This window comes from Sebastes umbrosus, chromosome 22 (assembly GCF_015220745.1).
Source record: "Sebastes umbrosus isolate fSebUmb1 chromosome 22, fSebUmb1.pri, whole genome shotgun sequence".
Lineage (NCBI taxonomy): Eukaryota > Metazoa > Chordata > Actinopteri > Perciformes > Sebastidae > Sebastes > Sebastes umbrosus.
This window is the reverse complement of record NC_051290.1, coordinates 8,329,427-8,352,185: the sequence shown is the minus strand read 5'-3', so window position 1 is coordinate 8,352,185 and position 22,759 is coordinate 8,329,427. Positions and strand designations below refer to the sequence as shown.

The window sequence follows — 22,759 nt, the reverse complement described above, 5'->3', positions numbered from 1 at the left end:
ACCTATTTTCTTTTTGATGCTAAATGCAGTACCTGTGAGGGTTTCTGGACAATATTTGTCATTGTTTTGTGTTGTTAACTGATTTCCAATAATAAACATATCCATACATTTGCATAAAGCAAGCATATTTTCCCACTCCCATGTTCATAAGAGTATTAAATACTTGACAAATCTCCCTTTAAGGTACATTTTGAACAGATGAAAAATGTGCGAATAATTTGTGATTAGTCGCGATTAACTATGGACAATCATGCGATTAATCGTGATTAAATATTTTAATTGATTGACAGCCCTAATGTAAATGCAAACAACAGTTTATTAGCTTACTGCTGAACAGTACAGCAACAAGAGTGGAAGAAAGCAGTAAACAGTACAACTGATCGCTCCTAAGTTTAAGAGTTGTCAGTCTGCCAATCTCACTGTGTGTCTTTTCTTGTAGAAGTTAAAGTATGAACTAGGACGCATTTGTCCTCAGATGATCTGTCAGTGAAGTTTGCCTTTTTGTGGGTGGCGCTCTTTTCTTCATCTGTACACCCACACACATACATACACACACTGTTCTTTTATTTAACTGCCTGTAGTTCCCTGTATTTATTGCACACAAACAGGAAGCAAAAATGCATAACTTCCTGTGAGCCAGAGAGATTTTTCCCAGAAAAGAAGAACAGGTACCAGACACATTTCTTACCATGTACAGTTTTGAGCGAGTAGTGCACTCACACTCACATTAAATGCCAGCATGCAGACTAAAATCTTGATTAAATAATGTGGTGTTGATGGACAAATGGATTGTAACGTAGAACTGTAGTAACCGCTCACAGCTGATGAAAACTAAAACACAGTGTTGGTGGTGTTGGTGGACGGATCTAGACACAGCTTGCAAAACGGAAAAAAAAATTAATCTTTGCCAAACACATTTTTCTCTACTTATGGACATTTGAAACAAATACCAAAACATCTGTTGACTCACATCTTCTGTAACTTCCTCTAAGTACAAAAAGGTCAACTGATTCCTTGCTTACATAGTTTAGTACACGATGAGCAGTGTCCCAATTCCATAGTACAAAGTTTACAGTATGTTCTCTATATAGTAATTGTCTGTGTTTTTACACTTAAAAAACAGTGTATGGTTTGTGGATTTGTACTAACATGAAATTATGCAATATCTGCCAGATGTCAATCAGCACTGCAACTTTGGGAAGTCCCTGCCAACTAAACTTCACTGAGACTAAACAAATGGTTTTCTAAAGTTTTTAATTAATTTTTTAAAGGTCTTATTGATCCACAGAGCTTTTGGAAAAGTATTGCTTTTCCTAAAAAAATTATTGTGTGAATTAATAATTTTAAATATTTTGACGGGTCCAAAATTAACGTCTTGTTTATATCTGTGGAAGATATCCGACGTTTGGTTCCTACTCCTAACAAGGCTTGTGAGCCAATAGTTTAACAACGTCGGTGTCACGTGTCTTAATCTCACTCCACTCGACCATGAAATATGCAGGTTGTGCAACAAACCGGCAACCACGTGTTGTGAAGTGAATGCAATGCAACGGAGGAGGGAGAGTGTGACTTCTAGTGGCTGAATGTTATCAATAGCACCTTTTTAAATTTCCACCCCCATCAAAGATCAAGTGAATTTGGTACGTTTCTTGCCTTGTTGGGATGTTGAAGCTGACAGTAATGATGAACTCAAACTAAGACAATAAGTTGTATTAAAGCAGAAATATTCCTCAATGCTGTGACGCACTGTGTGCAAGTTATGCAGAGATCAGCAGGAAGTTGCATCAGCAGCTATTTCAGTGTTTTTTTATTCCCAGAATGTTGTAATAGTGCTTCTTTTCAGAAGAGCTGTTTCTCTGGAGTCTGGAGGAGGACACTCACTGTCTCTGTGTCTCCTTCTCGGTACTGACTGAAATGTGTTGGTCTGGTCAGATTCATAGTTTTGGTTAGTTGTCCTTTGATCAGTTTTGATCTGATTTGAAGCAAAATTTTAGACACTTTTACTGAAAATGATTTAAAATGTCAAATGATACCCAGCCCTAATCTCTTTGTATGAAGTTCCATTTGAGCTGCCACCTGACATATAAATCCGAAAGAAGAAAAACAGCTCATCGCAGACTTAGCTTCGTCCCTGAAGATAAATGCTCTCTGGTTATTAAATCAGTAACTAAACCTCATCGCTCTTCACCCAGTGAGATCATGGTGCTGCTCAGATTTATGTTCCATCAGCAGTCAACACAGACTAGCTCACTGTTTTGTTATCTGTATGCAGAGCAAGCGTGGTCTCGCATAGTGTTTGTGTCTGCTTCAGCCAGATATGATGTGAAAACGGCGACAGTATGTTGACCCGCTGCCAGCGCTGTGAGCTCACACATGTACCATCTCCTCTGGCTTTCTGACAGTTCTTTTTAGACGCTTTTATCCTCTAAGACAGTGGTGCGTGATTTAGCAGGCACACCACATACAGGCTGACTTTGAATCTCTTTGAGTCTACTGGAGAGTTAAATTAAGAAGCTAAGCTGCTGTTAGTGTTTAGTGCAGCTAAAAAAGTGTTTTGGCAAGAATTGAGAATCGATGTTGGGGTTTTATGTATCACGAAAACCTTTTTCTTAAAGGGACTGTGCCCACTGACCATGGCCGGATTAGCCTGTTTGGAGGGCCCCGGGGAAAATGTTTTTGTTGGGAACCTCCGCCCTTCCACTAATTTAGTCTCTAACTGTGTCTGTGTGCTGTTTGCTGCTGAGCTGGTAGTGTACAGTAGGTTTATCAGAGCTTTTTCACTGAAAATAACTGCCTGCTGCTTAGAGCTGCACGATTTTGAAAAAATATCTAATTGCGATTATTTTGACTGATTGTGTTTTAATTTGCGATATTTCGAGGGAGGGGGAAGAGTTAGCAGCCACGACACTGCATGTATTGTCGTTGACACATGCAGCCAATTTCCCAGTAAAATTCTCCACCGCATCATTTGGTTTAGCTGCGAGGTGGTCAGCTGTGTGTCTGCCTGGCGATATGTTTGCGAGTGTCCAACAGAGCATGTGTGTGATGGTGAGTAATGAAGTTATCAGTAACGTTGTAGCTGTGAACGAAGCTGTAGCAGTGTGTGTACAGTTTATTTGTCGGTGAATAAATGCTACAACTCCTCAAGACCGAAGCAAAGCTCCTGTGTCTTGCCTGCCAGCCACCTGCTGATTAAAGTGAAGGGGGCTAGCGGCAACTTCAGCCCAGGCTCGCTTAAGGTGGACCAGCTATTCTCATTTTGTGACAAGCTGCTGTTGAGTCAAGTGGTACAATTCGGTATACTGGTCGGGTCTGGTGTTGTGGCTTAATATCAAACTGGTTTTGAAAAGGGACGCACTTAGAACAGTCCGCCCTGGCGACTTGTCCACGGTCCCGGGAAGTGGCAAAGCCGCGAGCCACCTTCGCCACGAGCCTTTCCAAGCCGATCTAGAGCCGGTCGTGACGCACTGCCTCGTATGTGGGTCTCCCCAGCCTGCCTTGTGTTACTCACACCCTCCAGCTGGCTGTTAACGAGGGTCTTTTGGCACAGAGAAGTACACAGTATCGGCGAGTACTCAAATGTAAGTACTTGTACTCGGTCTGAAAAGAAGTGGTATCGGTGCATCCCTAGCCTAAAGGAGCAGTGTGTAGGATATGCAGGTATCTAGCTGTGAGGTTGCACATTGCAACCAATTGAAGTATCTCCCGTGTGCCAAGCATGTAGGAGAACTAGGTGAAAATGCGAATGACCCTCTCTAGAGCCAGTTGTTGTGAGAGTAGAGTGCTTAGAGTATGTGTGTACGTGGGAAGTGAGCGGTGAAGCAAGAGAGAGAGAGAGCGGCAGTGATGGTAGTGAGTAAAGTTATCGACTCCGGCTCAAGCAGGAAAAGTTAAAAGAGTTTGGTTTGTCCGTTCTGGGCTACTGTAGAAACATACATCAGACTGGCACATGCAAAAAATCAAGGCCGCGCCCCTTTTTGAGGGAAAGAAAACAGAAGTTCCCGTAGACTTCAATGCTATTTGACTTATGCCAGAAACGCTCCCTATGTAGATATGAAGGGCACATTCTAAGCTTGTGAAGAATCTAAGAATCGTGTTTTCTTTTAGACACACTACACACTCACATAGTTATTCATTTTAAATTATATTTCTTGCCAATAGATCCCCCTAATTGTTACACACTTGTCCTTTAACACAATGAATCGAATAATAGCTGTGCTGCACCACTCAGCCATGCAAACAGTGCAGTTACAGTTCAGCAGTAGGGAAGGGGGGCGGGAGTAAGAGAAAGTGTTTCTCAGATATGATGCTGCTCTCTGTTTCACTTCTCAGACGGGACCTCGGGTACTAGTGCAGGGGCGTACAGGATGTCGAGCGTCGGCAAGGCGTCGCGATCAAAGTCGAGCGCACGAAGCAGTGAGCGGTGCGCTGCGGGACAAGCGGCGTCTGTAGGTGATTGAGGTCATTATGTAGAGCGAATGAGTGGGTGGACACTGTGAGAATATGTTGCACGGGATTGTCACACAACTGCTACAGGAGATACTGATATTTGAGCTCACATTACATGCAAATAAATGACTCTGGAAAGTGGAGCGCATGCAAGGCTAATTCTATCTGCTGCTTCCACTCTACTTCTAATCTAGCTGGGTGAAAAAGGAAGTTTTTCTAAACTCGTACATCAACCAGTTGGGCAAGAAATACTGCGCACAGAGAGACTCAACAAAAGGCTGTGGTTGTGCAGCTGTCAGCCAGCCAAACCTCCCACAAGACCTGGAATGACTCGAGGCTTTCAAGAACCGTCAAAAAAAATCAAATAGAGGGTTTTTGTATTTGCAGCTTTGGAATCAAATTCTCCTGCTTCTTCTTTTTTTTATGATCATTGGATACTTGTGGTTCCTCATGTGAATACCACCGAACTCTCTGAGGCCTCACACTCACTTGTAGGACGTGTGATTCACCAGCGAAATATGTTTTTTTGGTGAATTGATCTGATTCGTTTTCCTTCCTAACCTGGACCGTGAATTAATAATTTGTCACGAAGCTAATTCAATTCGATTTGAAGTCAGTTCTAAGGAAATTCATCTGTATGCAGAAAACCAAACCGATTTACTGTCGGTCACATTTAGTCTCACGACAGTTCGTGAAGCAGTTACCAAATTGAATCTATTTGATTTGTGTACATAGACACGAATTCCCCTTTTTTTGTGAAGCTCAACACGACTTTCAATAACGTATTTTTCGTGTTTTTTCCTACGAATGTGCAGCAACACTTGACGCACGTGTCAATTTCGGCACCAGTTTATTTATATTAATTAAATTAATATATACATACATTTGCATAAAGCAGCATATTTGCCCACTCCCATGTTGATAAGAGTATTAAATACTGGACAAATCTCCCTTTAAGGTACATTTTGAACAGATAAAAAATGTGCGATTAATTTGGGATTAATCATGATTAACTATGGACAATCATACAATTAATCGTGATTAAATAATTTAATCGATTGACAGCCCTAATATTAGATAATGGGTACATTATTGGAATACTGATAAAATGGTTTAAAATCTTCAGTATTTCCCAATAACATCAAGTATGTACAACCATCAAATTTTCAAGCGTAAAGACACTGGCTTGTTAAAAAGTAGTTGTTTTTTTCATATTTTAATTAATAAACCTACAGTTCAACAGTTTTATAGATCAGTTTACTCACAAAATGAACTTCAATTGAAACCAAAACAAGAAGTAGCGTTTTTGGTTTGGTGATAACAAAAACATACAGTATTTTGGAGCTTGAGATTTTAATCGCCAAAACATTCCGAACATGAAGAGCCAAGAATTCAAAATAAGAATCTCTCGTCTACCATGTTTGATTTGCACGCACGCATCATTTCCTGTCACTTCCTCTGCATGCTGGTACTTTTTTGGGGCAGGAATGTTGGACGCCGTCGCCGCCGCCTTCAGTGGAAACTAGCACATAGAGAAGCATTCAGAGGACTTTGCAAACAAACCAAAAAGTGTGGCCATAATGTGCATTTCCTCATATCCATTTTCACACATTAGTCCTATGATGAAGTCTGAATATTAACCTGAATTCTTGTGCAGATTGCTGTAGATTTAAAGTGGACCAAATTCCTGCTCCCCCTGAGTTGTTGCCAAACAGCTATGAGTCACCCGCAGTCTTTGGCTTGTAACTGAAAATATGAAAACAAGAAAACCAGAAGCTCAAAGCAGAGCGGGAAAGCAATCATGCATGCAGATGCGAGTGTGAGTGTGAGTGTAGATGCTGGTGTGCTCCCACGCTATGGTGTCTGTTAACGTGTGTTTGAGGTGGGGTTATTATACCGTACCAGCCAGGTGTTGTCCTCTGATTTATGATGAATCATTTATTAATTGTGTGTTTGATCCCATCACAAGATGAACTGTATAATGGATCAATACTACACTCATTGTTTAAAGGAAAACCTTTAACTGAAATACAATCTAAGGACATTTTTAGGAGATACCACAAGCGTGCATCTGTGTGACTATATTCATTTGTGGTTTAGTCCAACTGTTTCGTATATTTTGTGCAAATGTTTTTACCAATTTCCGACATCTAAATTCTCTATTTGGTTTGAGTTGGATAGATGTTTGTTGATTCATTAAGATTCAGCTTGCATGTTTCAGATTTTTTTTACTAGTAAAACAAAATCATAACACGTCGTTCAGTGCATTACTTTTGATTTTGTGCCTCCAAATTAAAATGTTCTCAGTACACATATCCCTCATATAAGGACATTTTCTTCTTAACCTGCTTCCTGTTTAAAGACAGTACAGGTTAAAGGGAAAATTTGCCACCTTTTTATGTGGATGTCCAATCAGTGTTGATGGTAAATGTATTTGATTGAAGCAATAAATTCCTCAGTGCTGCTATATTGACCCAGAAAGCTGAGTTCTCCTGCTCGTGGAGCCGTGCCATCAGTGCCTACATGTACCAGGATGAATTGCGCGCGAGCTTCTGATGCCCACTGTCCTGTCCTGAGTGTTTACCTTCTTGCACGGATAATGCAGCTGCGGCCTCGGACACTCTCCGCTGCATTTCTTCGGCCGTATACTCTGGCTAGAATAACTACGGCTGAATATCTGAAACAAAATAAAATGTAAACTGTATCCTCGTCCATAACGTCCTCTGTTCTCATATTTCGGGATGACATTTTTGCAGTTTGCAATACAAAGCAAAGAGCTCAAGGAAGTTCTGTTTTTATTATTATTTACACGGGAGGTGCCATTGATTTACGTTATGATGCATTCAGGCTCTATTCAGTAAAGATGAGTAGTCTAATGTCTTCCGATGTGTTCAAATGTAATCCGTAAAACATATTTTTTGGTGAGAAATCCACTTGTTTGAAGGAGATGTTTTCACAGCAATATAAAATAGATAATAGAGAAGGAATTATGACCTGTTTAACTTCCTAACAAAAACCAGTATGCAAACAGTAATAAGGGAGTGGATGTTTGGGATTTATTGTTTTACTATTGTTTTTTACCGTGGTATTCAATTGGTATGGAGAGTCATGGAATTTCACTGGTATTGGTATCGACTTCTAAATTTCTGGTATTTTGACATTCCTACCGAGGAGTTTATTGCTTCAATGGACTACATTTACCATCGACACTGATTGGACATCCACATAAAAGGCGGCAGATTTTCCCTTTAAACTTGAATATTTTTATGTCAGTGGATTAACTGGTGTGTTATATGTCTGATAACAATATTCCGTGCTTCATCAAAAATGTTTTTAATCATCTATAATGACATGAACATTCAGGTGTTATTAGACTTAGCAGCTACACAGTCTGAAGGTCAGTCTGTGAGGAGGAAAGCAGCAGTGAGCCAGAGAGTCATATTTATAGTCTGCTGTATATTAAAAGGACTGTCACTCACTGTGACTGTCCTAACATGCACTTCCAAAAGATGAGACATCCTAGATAGCAAGGAGACACATTCTAGTTTAATTTGGACGGTGGTGTGTTGGCCTTTGAAAACCTTAATTATATTATTATATTTAACCTTCACATTACCACTGCCACTACCAGTAAAACCAGACAATAAAACACTCCATTCATCTAGTCCATGTATAAAACCAGCCTACTAAGTATAAGATCCCACTGCCAAAAAGAGATCCTGTGAAGAAGCTCTTTTTACAGCAGGAGTGGGTGTGGTGCCACTAAACTGCCAGTCATGGCCTCACCATAAATACATCATGGACTCAAACAGAGTTTTCCCAAGATACTCTGCACAGAAACACACATATGCTATGTGTTGACTGAAATATCAAAGTGCTTTTGGACCTCTCTTGTATTCTTGAAGGTCCTCATTTATCAGCAGTGTGGTATTTATATGTGTGCGAGCAGGAGGCGCAAATGGACAAGCCGGTTGCGGACGGTTAATAGGTGTTTTCCCTGAGGGGAAATTCAGCAATAAACAGAGGCTATGGAGGAAACGCCAACTTCCTGTTTGGTGTACCTTCTTGTAGAGAATTGACCAGATGTAGACATGTGATGTCTGGGTGTGATCTGTGATGTAGAGCATGTTCTACTTATGTTACATGTCAACAGTTAATCTTTTAGGTTTCAAAATAAGAAGAGCCTGGGCTTCTTGATAGGGCTGCCAATTATATACTGTAGACCAGCATCATAAATTACTTCACATCAGTGTTACAAATACCAGTTTTCCCACTAGGGATGTTAATAATTAACCGTTTAACCGTTGACCGACGATAAGAATTTGGACCGATTAATATTTTCAGTTAAAAGAAATATTAAAAATGAAATAAAAAGCTGATCAAAACTCAGAGGAGTGGCTTGTCACTTAAAGTAGAATAGCTGGTCCACCTTAAATGAGCCCACCTTAAGTGAGCCAGAGCCAGAGTTGTTGCTATCTTCGGGGTTAACCCCCTTCACTTTAATCAGCAGGCGGCTGGCAGGCAAGACACAGGAGCTTGGCTCCAGTCTTGAGGAGTTGTAGCATTTATTTACCGACAAATATACTGATAACTTCATTACTCACCGTCACACACATGCTCTGTTGGACACTCGCTAACGTTACGCCGGGCAGACACACAGCTGACCACCTCGCAGCTCAACTAAATGATGCGGTGGAGACTTTTACTGGGAAAGTGGCTGCACGTGTCCACGACAATACATGCAACCGGAAACTTAGTTGTCTGTTTTAGCATCCCTATTCCCCACACACCAACCTGCAATGTATGTACAGCTTTTCACTTTTGTCATCGAGACAAAAACAGGACAAAGACCCCGTCAGTGAGCCCGCTGCACTCTCAGGTCTCTTATAAAAAAAGTTATTCTTGATCCAAAGCAGTGTTTTGTATCCTCATCTAGTTCCTGCCAGCATTACTTTGTGCAATGGCCCACGAGTAAACGCCGAGCAACTGTTAATTCTTCTTCTTGGTCGGTCTCCAGCATTCAGTCCTATGCTGGCTGGGTGTGGCAGATAGAAAGTAAATGTTCTTCAGTGTGGTGTTGTGTGTGTTCATTGCAAAATCTCAACAGTCCATAACACTGGAGCCAGCTGGTGAGAGTTAAGCCTCAAAGCTTGGTTTGTGTCCAGGCTACAGTAGTAATACAACATTCATGCGTGAATAATGAAGCTGCAGCTCATGAGGACGTCACAGCGGAGGAGAAGATGGTTAGACTGACGTATGATCTGTTTAGAGGATGCTTGAATTGACTTCTATCCAGCAGAGCCTCCAGAACCAGCTGACATTTGTTCCTTTTGTTTCCAAGATGATGAGATTGATATCAGTACGTCATTGAGGCGACACCAGGACAAACGTCTGCTGTTTGGTGCAGTACAGTTCAGTTGTGGGACAGACAACAAAAAGAAAAAGTGTCTCTAATATAGATTTTATTTTACATACATGTGATACCGTTTAAACATCAATTTCATTAAACTAGGGCTGTCAGTCGATTACAATATTTAATCACGATTAATTGCAAATGAAAAACACATTTTATATCTGTTCAAAATGCACTTTAAAGGGAGATTTGTCAAGTATTTAATACTCTTATCAACATGGGAGTTGACAAATATGCTACTTTATGCGACGATGTGCTGGCTGCGGCGCGCTGGCTGCGACGCGCTGGCTGCGAAGCACAAAGCTTCGAATACCTTCAAATATTTCTTACCAAAGCTTCGAAGCCCAAAAAATGGTATTTGGGACAGCCCTAATAAATACTGTGAAAGTATCAGTACACTCAATCCACGGATAAATGCACACATCTTGTATTCAGAAACTGTGCCTTCAAAACGAGCTGTGAGGACTTCCGTAACGTTGTGATGTCAGAACTATACAGTCACTGCTAGAAGTGCCGCTAAACTCAGTGTAGTTGACGCATACAGTGAGTCTCCCGGCTGCAGTGACGCTGTGAAGACGGCTACAGCGCAGATCCAGATGACTGGAAAACGCTAACCAATCAGAGCAGACAGGTCTTTTTCGGGAGGGGGTCTTAAAGAGACAGGTGCTAAAACAGAGCGTTTCAGACAGAGGGTGAATACAGGTATAATCAGACTGAAAGGATGAGAAAAATGATGTGTTTCTTGAACATTAAAGCATGTAGACATGTTCTAGTAGAAACCCCAAATACAAGTATGAACCCTGGAAATGAGCATGATGTGTCCCCTTTAAATTCTCAATGGCTGCAACTGCCACATGCGCCAAATACAAAGTGAGAAGATGGTTTCTGCTTACAATAGAGCTTTGAGAGTAATGTGTCCATCCATCACTGTCTGAGTGTTGGAGTGGAATGGGGTTCATCTGGGTTTCAGAAGGGAAACTTGTTTATTTGCTTATGATGTCGGGTCTTTGATGCTCCTCACTGACTGATGAAGGCTCTTTCTTTTTCCCCTCAGAAGGAGGAGGAGGCCCGCAGTGGGAATGAGCTTTCAGCATGTGTTTCTGCTTTTCTCGGCCTTTTCCGTCCACGTTTCAGCAACAGCCTCACAAAAGGAGGGATGGAATGTTTTAATTGTTTATCATCAGGTAGTGTTTAGAGACGAGGGTTTAGGAGGGCTATTAAAGGCTCCAGCCGCTTTCTGTTAAACGTCTGCAGAACCAGGACGGCCCAGTGTGTAGAACCGGGGCCTTCCACAAGGTCCTCCTGTCTCATCAAGTAGGTTTGTATCTCGCACATAATTCAATTGATACTGATGAATTAGTGCTGTGGAAATGGGCATTCTGCTGAATTTACCATGTGAGCAACTGATGCTGCGACAGCATCAGTTCTATCAGAGATGGAGAGGATTTCTTCAGAAGAGCAAAGTACGGCACTGAAGGCGATGTTTTTGGCCTTCAGTTAATTTCGCTTTTGTTAGTTTGATTGACAGATGGTTCATCCAAAAACCTGGCAAGTATTTTTTTAAAGTGCCTGCCCTTTTCCAAATAGTTTCTAGAGATGTTCCGATAACATTTTTTCCTTCCTGATACCGATTACGATACCTGAACTTGCGGTATCAGCCAATACCGAGTACCGATCCGACTCTAACAGTTTCCAATGACAGCTTCTCAGATGGTTCTGTGAAACAACCCGTCTGACAGGGTCAGGTTAGATGTGTGCGGTCTCGCTTGAAATTCCCAAATAGCTACTTCATCAAACACTTCCTCTTTCCTGCACTGGCTGCTGGCCAGAGGTTTCTATGCAGGCTTTTACTCTGATAGATCGAGGAGGAAGTGTCAACTCTCTGAAGGGGAATCTGTAGAGATATCAAGCAGGTCAGGTCAGAGGACAGCTGCTCTCCTCATCGGTCTAAATACGAGCAGATAAATGATGTCACATCACACTGAATTGAAGTGTCTTTCTGTTGTTGTGTTAGCCCAACCACAATGTAACATTAAGTTACTGTCATGGCAGTGGTGGCATTTAGGTCACAGCAGCAGGATGGGAGGAGAGGAGAGGTCTTTACATGTACTGTAGCAACAATGATGCTTTTATGCCTGGTTCAGATTAATGCTGTGAGGTGTCTGCAGGCCAGCTCCAGCTGTAGAAGTCTGTAAGTCAGTAGGTTTAACAAAAGATAGTCTTAATGGTATATGTCCACAGGGACGTTTTTTATCGCGAGGGGTCGCCTCGCGTGATGGGCTGCCACTAGACACGAGGCACTCGCCGCCTGATTTGACGAACGCTTTCCCTCGTGAAGCTGCTGCTCCCAGCTTTCAAACCGGAACCAACATGGCGGCTCGTTTGGAAACTTCCTTCTCTAATATCACGGAAATAGTTCACCGAAATGTGTTTCTGAAAACATTTTATGTGAGAAAATAAACCATGCAGTCGCTGAATCTGTCTCTATTTTGGATCGACAACGGTTAGTTTAAAAGTTTCTCGGGAGTTTCCAGAGATGGCGAGTCGTGTCGGACGCCCCTGATTTGCATAAAGTATACTAGACCTCAACATTATGCAAATGAGGAGTGGCCAACGTGACGCCCCATCTCTCGAATCGCGCTGCCACATTACCAGAATGCATTGCACGGCTGCTTACATAGACAATGATTGGGAATCGTGGAAAGGACGGAGGCTGTGGACAGGGCTCAACAATAAGGGTTGCCCGGGGCAAGTAAAATGCCTCATCTGGGCTGGTAAATTTAGTACTTTCCCAATTGAATGGAATTAAACTAATTGATATTTCCGTAGCTTTGTTTCACTTAAATGTTATTACTGTAAGTAGGAGTAAGTTGCTTGATAAATATGACTCATTCTTCATAAACAGGGAAGTGTAATTACAGCTCTGTGATCTGTGTTTCACAGTCAGCAGTGTGAACATAGCCGTAGATACATCTGTTTGACCTGAGATCAGCCGTGAAAACAGCTATCACTGCTCCATATCGCACCTAACATGCAGGCTGATAGAGAGCTCTGCTGTGTTCCACTCTGTACTTGTTATTCTAAAGGATAATCAGTGTGCAGCATTTCCAAGTAGACCTAATTGTTGATGGGAACGTTTCCTCTACTGCCGAGCTGGATCAGTTCCAGGCGTTTCGCAACAGCACTGATGATGAAATGCCCGTTCCAGTGAAACGGTTACACCAAAGGGAAAACGTCTTGAAAAGCCACAGTGAATCATAACGCCGGTGTGCCAAAACTTTCACGAGGCCTCTGGCTGCTTTTACATCACACAGTTGGCAAAGGCACTGACATCTCCTGGTGTTCACACTCCACCATCCAGCGATACCGATACCAGTACCGGGATGTGGAGCGTGAGCGCGTGCAATAGGACCCGAAAGATGGTGACGAGGTTAACGTCACACTGCCGTAAAGTGGTATCGGTGCCGTTGTATCGGAGCCGTTTTGGGGGTTCGAGTACATGAGCACAGTATCGGACCCGATACCCAATACTGGTATCGGTATCGGTGCATCCCTACAACCCGACGTCACGTTGACTGCGTCCACTTCTTATATATAAAGTCTATGGTCTTAAGGAGTTGTAGCATTTATTCACTGACAGGCTGAACTGTACACATTCATGAACACATTATTAGCTGAAAAAGACATCTTTAGTTGTCAGTTATTCAGAATTAGCTTTCTAAAATACATTTTCAACATTTTGAACCCACTTAAAGGGATATTTTAGTATTTTTCAACCCATTTTCACATGTTTTTGTGTCTAAACTGACTAATGGGGACAACACTTTTTGAAATTCGTCCAGTATTGACGTAAAGCGCTGCAGCCGGCAGAACAAGACTTCTAACTGCCACGGAAGAGACAGGTTGAGACAAAGTGAAAATAAACGGCAAAATCATTTACATGCTGTCAAAAACGATGATGAAATCTTCCAGTGAAGCAGTAAAGATTGACTGCCTGCCAAGTGCAAAATTTGAGATGTTTCTTAGAAAAGGGTTCAAGGACCTTTGTTTTGCAGCGATGAGTCATGTTTCGAGTATGAAGATTAGATATCAGCCTGCAGGAGCTGAGGAAATAGCAGGAGGATCAGCTGATCAGAGAAATCATTCCTGTGTCTGTAAAAATAATAGAATACACCAGCCTTTCCTGTTTTTTTCCTCTTGTAGACTCCAGTTGCAATCGCACTTTTATTCTTTGTCAGCTCATTTCTGGTCAGACTCCGAGTGCTGTTTAAGAGATGCATCATTCTGCGTTACCAGAATAAACTTACCGTAGTTTAGATTTTCCCCACGGCTCTGTGTTTAACACTTGTGGTGTGTTTATAATGAGGCGGTGTGAACTTAACTGGATAAGAACTGAATCAATCTGCTCTGGTCCTGACCAAGGACACCAGTACAGGTCATCTTCAGTGTGAGGTAAGGAGGTTGACCTTTGTGTCTTTGTGAAACTGTAAAGCCAGACTGTGTAATACGGCTGGCAATCTTTGGAAAATCTCACAATTCGATTGCAATTGCAGTTCTTGGTGTCATGATTCAATTCAGAATCGATTCTTGATTTAAAACTGGTTGTCTACATAGAAACTAGCACTAGTTTTAGGCTCTTACCCCAGTGCTTAATGTGCTTAACCATTCACTCGTGTCCTGAATCCACTGAATTGCAATTTGAACCAGGGACGGGGAATGCAGTGCATTGGTGCAAGAAATGGAGGAACCACTGGGGTTTGCGCCGTCAGCGCACTTGTTATTCGTACAGTCCGCGTGGTCACACATTTTGGGCTGCACGCGGACGTCCACATAGGGCAGATGACGAGATTGACGTCACATGGACCAAAGCAGACCAAGGCGGACGCAGAAAGTATGAATTGGCCTTCCGACTACAACTACTGGCACTGTATAATTCCTGGTTGTGGATGTGAACTGTTTAAAGGATTTGAGCAGAGAGGAGTGGTGTTCTGAGGACCTCTTACCTACTTATTACTGAGTGGGGAAAAAGTATTTCCTTGGAACTTCTCGGTCAATTAACGCTTGTGCTTTAACTTGAAATGGCTGAGTGAGAATTGAGTGGCTGAGTAATCATGAGAACTACCAACACAGCTGAGCTGAGCTGGAGCAGGAAAACATCCTCCTGATGCTCTGTATGCACAGCTTTGTTCCATCCTGTGACACAAGAACATAAGGAGGCATTCCACACACACACTTTTGGACCAGAACCAGCTATGTCCCTCATATACACTCACACACACACAGCAGAACTCTAGCTCTACTCAACACACAATGGGGTCTTTGAGAGGCTAAGGACACTCCTCTGTTTGAGTACAATGCTCTAAGCAGCTGTAATCCCCTCTCCAAATGGACAGCACGCCAGCAAACACACAGGTGTTTGGCTTTCTATACTTCTGAGGATTCTCACTGACTAAATGCATTCCCGAGCCCCAAAACCCCAAACCTTAACAATGACAACTAAATGCCTAATCCCAACCCTTACCCTAACTTTAACCTGAACCTAAACGTAACCTTAACCTTAAAACCAAATCGTAACCTTCAGACAGTCCTTTGAAGTAGTGAGGACCTGACAAAATGTCCCCACAATTCAGAAATGTCCACACATACAGAAATGTCCCCACAATGAAGAAATGTACCGAAAATGCAGATATGTCCTCACAATGCAGAAATGTCCCCACAATGCAGAAATGTACCCAAAATGCAGATATGTCCTCACAATGCAGAAATGTCCCCACAATGCAGAAATGTCCTCACAATGCAGACATTTTCCCACAATGCAGAAATGTTCCCACAATGCAGAAATGTCCCACCAATGCAGAAATGTCCCACCAATGCAGAAATGTACCCAAAATGCAGATATGTCCTCACAATGCAGAAATGTCCCCACAATGCAGAAATGTCCTCACAATGCATAAATATCCTCACATTGCAGAAATGTCCCCATAATGCAGAAATGTCCTCACAATGCAGAAATGTTCCCACCAATGCAGAGTTGTCCCCACAATGCAGAAATGCCGTCACTATGATATTTTAAAACTGAAAGTGGTCCTCTCAAATATAGCAAAACAAGCCATCACACACGCATCACAACGACACTAGAATGACTTAACGAAGCAGAACATTTTTGGTCTACTTCCAGTCATCTATTACAGAATTGTTAGCATGTATCAGATCCTGTTTCCTTTCTATTTCCATCCAGATGTCAGGCGAATTTTACACAAACCCTCAAAACACAGGGGAAAAATCTGCAGTGTAATTGTGTTTCCATCAGTTGGGTTGGCACAAAGTCCTGAATGTCCAACAAAAGACAGAGAGTGATGGAGAAAGTCTTTCAGTTTGCAAAGGTTAGCGTGTCTTAGAAAGGTTACTGGTGTCCTTTAGTGTCAGCTAAAACTGGTTGATTTCATACTCTCATCCAAAAAGAAACACAAAGACATTATAAACAGTATATTATATTACTTCTGCCGCATATTTCCACTGCATGGTAAGGCACGGCTCTAATCTACCCTACTCTACTCAACTCGCTTTTTTTTTTTCTTTTGGTACCACCTCGGTTGGATTCCAAGCAAGCTCAGCCAATACTATAAGGTGTAGCTAAAACACTGCAGATCACTGATTGGTCAGAGAGAATCGTAACTATGGAAACACAGGATATTCTGCACAAACCCGGTGTTTTGAAATAGCCAAGCTGCCGTCAATAGTGACCGCAATTCTTTATTCACTCGTTCCAGATTTTAGAAGATGGCAGTCTGCAAAACTATGCCGTAAACTATGCCGTAAACTCTGCCGTCCGTACACTACGCTATACACTGAGCCGTACAAATGACGAAGTGTAGACTTTAATCCGTTTGGTTGCGGATGAAAGGATTCAGTGAGCACTGACGATGTCACGGTAGTTTCATGCAGCGGCGCTATGACGTCAGCTAAGAATCCCGCTTACACTGATGGGGGACCTATCCACAACGGAAATAAAGAAAAGTTGAGCCAAGCAGAGCCGTACCACGCAGTGGAAATTAGGCATTTTTCTCATGTTCTAACTTTTTGTCTGGAGTCCATATAAACACATGTTAAGGAATTAACTGCGACTGTATTATGAGAGCTGAATGCTGTTTTTACCTTTTAGTGTGAAGTTCCTCTCCAGCGGTCCCTCAGCACTGATTTATTGTGAACACAGGTCAAAGTCAAGTTGAAGCACATATCCAACAATGTGACATCCATTAGGAGTCATTCCCAACTTGTAGAGCTTAGTCAGTCTCATCTGCAGTGAGCCTTTGGCTGTGGTGTATTAAGGACAGGACAAGGGTGCTCTACTTTATATTACCTTTTAAACATATCAAAGCAGAAAAATAAGAAATAATGATGTTGTTTGGGCTAAATCTGGCACATTTACATCATATTAATGTTACTTAATGTGTGATGTCTCTGATAAAAAAAAACTTAAATGTAACTGTCCCACATGGAAAAGCCTCATCTGCAGGGGAAAATGAAATAAAAAATAAAATAAAAGTTGCTGTGGTTTACAAAGTTTTAAGAACCACTGCTTTAGGCTGCTAATAAACATGTAAAATGTCTCCAACTGATGCAGCTGTAAATTAAATATCCTGTTGCTGCAGTCCTATTTACTACTTCAGTGTTGTTTAAATTTAATTTTACATTACTCACGTGTTCTGAGCTGAGATAATTAGAAACAGAGCGCTCCTACAAACTGAACAAACAGAGTAGTTCCTCTCTACTTGTGTTAAACTCTGAGCTCATCGCTGGTCCACAACATCCTGCTAAAAGTTTCTCTTTGGCTTTTTATTGCGGTGTTTTTGTTGATTTTGATTTTAATATTTTATTCTTCATATTTGATGTTTAATGTGTGTTGCTCTGTGGCTGTGAACACACAGTTGTGTCAGGTTTTTTTTATTAGGATTTTATCAGTATTTTTTATTGAGGCTCGTATTTTATTTTGAATTAATGTGACATGTGCTTGATCTTGTCTCAGATCTGTGTTTTAAAGTCATGAACAAACAGTTCTTTATAGCTTGAAAGGCTTGAATTAATCTGAGTGAATCCCTCTGGTCTGTTTCTAGATGACGTGTCGGCAGACAGCAGCGCCGAGTTCCCAGACCGAGCTTCCATGATGGAGGTGCGTCTGCAGGCGCAGGAGGACGAGATCACGCTGCTGAAGTCCTCCCTGGCCGATGCCCTGCGCAGGATCCGCCTCCACGATCAGCTCCTACCGTTACTGAAACAGCAGCTCATTGCAGGTGAGGGGATCCTCAACATGCTATATCTACAGCCAAACAATTGCACGTGCACAAATCTGTAATTCATGCTCCTGATTAAAAACTCGTACGCATTAATCAGTCATTTTTTAAAATATATATATTTTTTGTTCATTTTGTAATAACGACAGTAATAACGTGACATTGGAATTAGTTTACAAAAGAAAAAAAGACATAAGGAAAAGAAGAAAGAAAGGAAAAAAATATATATAAATAAAATAAAAATAACTTTGTGTACACAAACCGAACTAGGAGAAAGGGAGTAAAGAGCAGTTTAAACAGTTTAAGGAGTGGCGGTCAGCTGGATGTTCTTCCTAATGTAAACTAGAAAAGGTTTCCATAGTTTGTAAAACTTGTCCATGGAACCCCTCAAAGAACATTTAATTTTCTCTAATTTAATGAAAAACAATAAATCGTGAACCCATTGTATAAAGCTGGGAGGAAAGGTATCTTTCCACTCTTAAAAGGATAAGACGCAAGACGGGCAAGAAATGTGGCAAAGGCAATACAATCTGCCTCTGCTTTTGAGAGGGAGAGCGAAGGAGACGAGACACCAAAAATGGTGTTTTCATTTCAGAGAGAGCGTTCCTATTGGCTGTTCATTCAACGGAGGTGGCTGTCAATCACTCGCAAACTCCGATCAAACGGTCAAACTAGGGAGCGCTGATCAAATATGAATCAATATTCTGTTACTGTAATGGCTATTTTCTCTTAGAAAGTTTGTGACCCGGCAGCCATGTTGAGATCAGTTGAGGAAATACCAAGCACCGCCCACCAGCCGGTGCACACCTTCTCATTTTACAGCGAAACAGTACACTACAAGATGTTTCAGAAAAACTTTGAGGAGAGAGTTCTATTCATGTGAACGTGATGTCTCAGGAACGCCTGGAGGGTAAATTTCTTTGAATTTGGTACAAACGCCCACCCTCTCTCAAGGATGAACTGATTAGATTTTGGAGGTTAAGGTGACTGTGATCTCACAAAAAACATTTTTGGCCATAACTCAAGAATTCATATGCTAATTATGACAATTTCACACAAATGTCTAACAGGATAAAATGATGAAGTGATGACATTTTGGACAGACATGGTCATGGATGTAAACTGCAACTTGACTGGTTGGTGGAGGCATATCCTGCCCCGGGCAATCCTTATTGTTTAGCCCTGCAAATCAAATAATATGCAACTTTCATCCCACCCAGTGAACCCGGGTGCTGCTCGAGTGCTGAACCAAGCGTGCTGTTCTGATGGTTGCACCAGCAGCAAAAGACTGTCCTCCAGCTCAGGCGGGGACGGGATCCGCCACCCTGCTACGAGGTACTGGACCTACACGCTAAGGGCTCAGAAGGAGGATAATTGTTTTTATTTCACTTGATGTATTGTGTTCATATGATGTGTAATTTGCCTGTATGACTCTTCTGTGTTGACCTCAACCTTTGAACTATCTCTAGCCAACTGTCAGACAGCATTGTGACCAATACGAATGGCCACATAGGAAGCCTAGTGTCCACGATGCCGAGACCCAGACCAGCAACACTGGACAGGTCAACCCAGACAGAGCCCACCCTCCCGGGGAAGGACACTGGGCAGGACAGGATCCCTCTCCCCAGGCGGGTCCAGAGCCTGCAACTGGAGGACGCCCTCCTTCCAGGGGAGCACGTGGCTGAGGGCACGCGGGGAAAGCTCCACCGCGTCCCTGGCTTAGAAGAGGAGGATGAGGAGGAAGATGAAGAAGGAGGAGGGGAACAGGGAAAGGTGCTGAGTAGGACGTCGTCAGTGGAGGAGCCTATTCAGCCCACCACCATCAGAGGCCTCCAGAGGGAGGACTTCCGGGATGGAAGTGGAAGCTGCTCTCCAGAGGAGCTGGGCTCTCCCTCGGCCTCAGTGCCGAGCCTCAGCCCCCGCTCCGGTCCCCTGACCGCCATCCAGGAAGGAGAGAAGAAACTGCTGTGCGTGATCTCGCCATCCTCCCCCCTCACCACCGCTGTCTTCATAATCATCTTCTCTCTCGTGATTGATTGCATGGCTTTTATGAACAAAATCAAAATGTTTTGATTCTGAGTTGTGTGACTGCAAAACCCCAGTTGCCCTGCAAACCCCCCTAATGAAACAACCGGGTGTGATTATGCTGCGGAAACCCGATGGGGGATGACATGTTCTGTCGTCGTGTTCGCTACGGCCTCCATGTGCTTTCGTCTCCCTGTGTTTGAGCAAGGGGGCGAGGGAAACATAAAGCCGTAGCGGAACATAATGGCGGCACTCGTCCACACTGAGTGACATATCCAAGATTAGCTTCACGGCACACAGAGATTTGAACCCAGTGGAAAATGTGATGTGAGGGCAATTGAACACAGCATAATGTACAAAAAGGGGCTTAGAGCAGGGTTAAGGTTCCAGTATGTATATACTCAGACTGATGGAGAAAGGTCAGGGGGTTTGTACAGATGTACTGTACAGATGTAACCTTTCAAAGACAGAACGTGTTTTGAAATGGCATATCTGTCCAAACAGCATACGTCCGAGTTAATATCCATCAAAAGAACCTCCAGAGTGGTCCTCTCCGTTACAACTTCGCTGTAGCCGCAGAGTATTAAAGCTGATGGTTCTGTAAGACGATGCAGATGTGCAGAGTTGACACAGCGCCACTAAGCATCTGCCATTCAACTGGGGGTTTGCAGAAACACACACAAACTAACTTAAATCTTGATCTATTTAACGCAGTTCTTCTCTTTTAATCAGACTTTTAACATTAACAAATCGGATGTCTTGCATTTTGTGATTTTTCCTCAAACAATTCCCTTTACAGTGATTAGAAAGCACAGTGCCAGAGCACTTGTTTACTTGTGTATGTGCTCGTGCATTGCATGTGTTCTTTTGTCCTACTTCCTTGTTGTGGCTTATAAAAGGGTTTCACTGGTGATGGGTAACATGTGCTCTTCAGCTCAGCTCTGCCATGCCCCTCCATGGAAACCTGAGGTACTGGGAAAGTTGTGCTCGGCCGACTATACCTCTACATTCAACACTTTATTTAAGATTAGCAGTAGACAGATTTGGGAGGACGGGGTGGTTGCCAGCTGAGTTTCACTTCCTCCATCGGAGGCCAGATGATGTAGTGTTTTAGAGCCTTAACACTTCCTCTGGTGATGCTACTGGTACAACGGCGTGTCATCAGGAAACGGGGTGTCCTGGGTGTGTCGCAAGAAATCCTTAGAGGCATTAAGAGTCTTGTTTATCTGTCAAATTCAGTTTCAGATCCTCACCAATCCTCTCCTCTACACCAGTTAGAGTAGGAGTTGGAGAGATGGCTAATAAAATAACTAATATTAGCTTGAGGCCAGGAGTTAAAGGGTAATTCAAGCTTATTACAACTTGGGACCAATTCTCGTGGTTTCGCCCAACACTTCTATCAGTAATGATAACATTGAACTCATTGCTGAGATCTGGGAAGATGACATTTCAAGATAGGCAAGAAACAAGATCAGACAAGTTGTAAACAGACTTCCAGGTAAGCCAAACATGTTTGTGGTGGAGAAAGAAAGGTCAACAGGAGTCACTACCCAAACTGTCTGTTGTAAACATCCATCACAATTATCAGACCTACTTCCTGCTCTAGATGACATGTTGTCAGCTTGTTTACAACCTGTCTGACTGCTCATGTTACTTCTGTTTTTTTGTTTGTTCAAAAGTACGCCACTAATGTTAGCATGCCTATTTTCTTTTGCTAACATTAGATATTCAAAAAGCTATGGCGTACGCAAACGTTAGTGGATGTTAGTTTAACATTTTGACAGTTAGTTAACACTAGTAACGTCACCAGACCGGCAGTTCAGCACCAACAGAGAGTAGAGACATCTGTGTTGCTGAGACAGAGAAAGCTCTCAAACAAAGTACATTTTTCCTGATTCATCTGTCTGGTGTCAGAATGTTCGGAAGATATGTGGCTTGTGAAAAATGGGTCCAATAGAGAGGCGAAAATATAAGCGGTAGTCAACTGCGAGTAATTTCATTTAGCAACATCGAAGGTCGCCAGTTAGAAATAAGAAGCTGCTTTTGTCTACGTCTCTCTGAAATCAGCTACAAGTTGTATTAAACCAGATTTATCCTTTTTGGAAGGTTGGGAATGAAATCAATAAACGAAAACATGCATGTTTCTGTTTGTACATACTATATGTGCACAATATCCATAAACTACTAATGTTTATGGACTAACTGCATGCATCTGTGTGGGATTTAGTGTCTTGTGTGTGTTCACGTCTGGAAACCGAAGCTGATTTCTGTCCTCCGGTGTTTTCAGGGTTCGCAGAAACAGCGAGAAACTGGGGAACCCGGAAAGGCAGAGGAAACGTCTGGACAAGAAGGCGGCGTCCACGGCCAACCTCCTCACCCGCTCCCCCAGCCTGGAGAAGTGAGCCACGCTGCCATCACTCACACCACACAGTCATACTGCTCACTTTTTCCTATGGGCTGCTGCAGCCTCACATATCTCATCAAAGAGACACTTGCTGGAACACTGATGGCCCCTATGAATAATAATAAAATTCCATCCCCATGAAAACCATTTGTGATTCTGAAGTGAGACTTATGGATA

The 22,759-nt window shown here is 42.4% G+C and overlaps 1 protein-coding gene across 3 annotated transcripts in view; it reads left to right on the top strand.

Moving 5' to 3' along the window:
• eml3 (EMAP like 3) overlaps positions 1–22,759 on the top strand; it is a 45,084-nt gene that overhangs the window by 3,405 nt on the left and 18,920 nt on the right. Inside the window, exons 2-5 of one of the 3 annotated variants that reach the window (XM_037758602.1) lie at positions 17,977–18,153; positions 19,374–19,488; positions 19,623–20,120; positions 22,466–22,576. In XM_037758602.1, coding sequence (XP_037614530.1) covers positions 17,977–18,153; positions 19,374–19,488; positions 19,623–20,120; positions 22,466–22,576 — 901 coding nt within the window. The other 2 variants (XM_037758603.1, XM_037758604.1) reach the window with 2 other exon arrangements.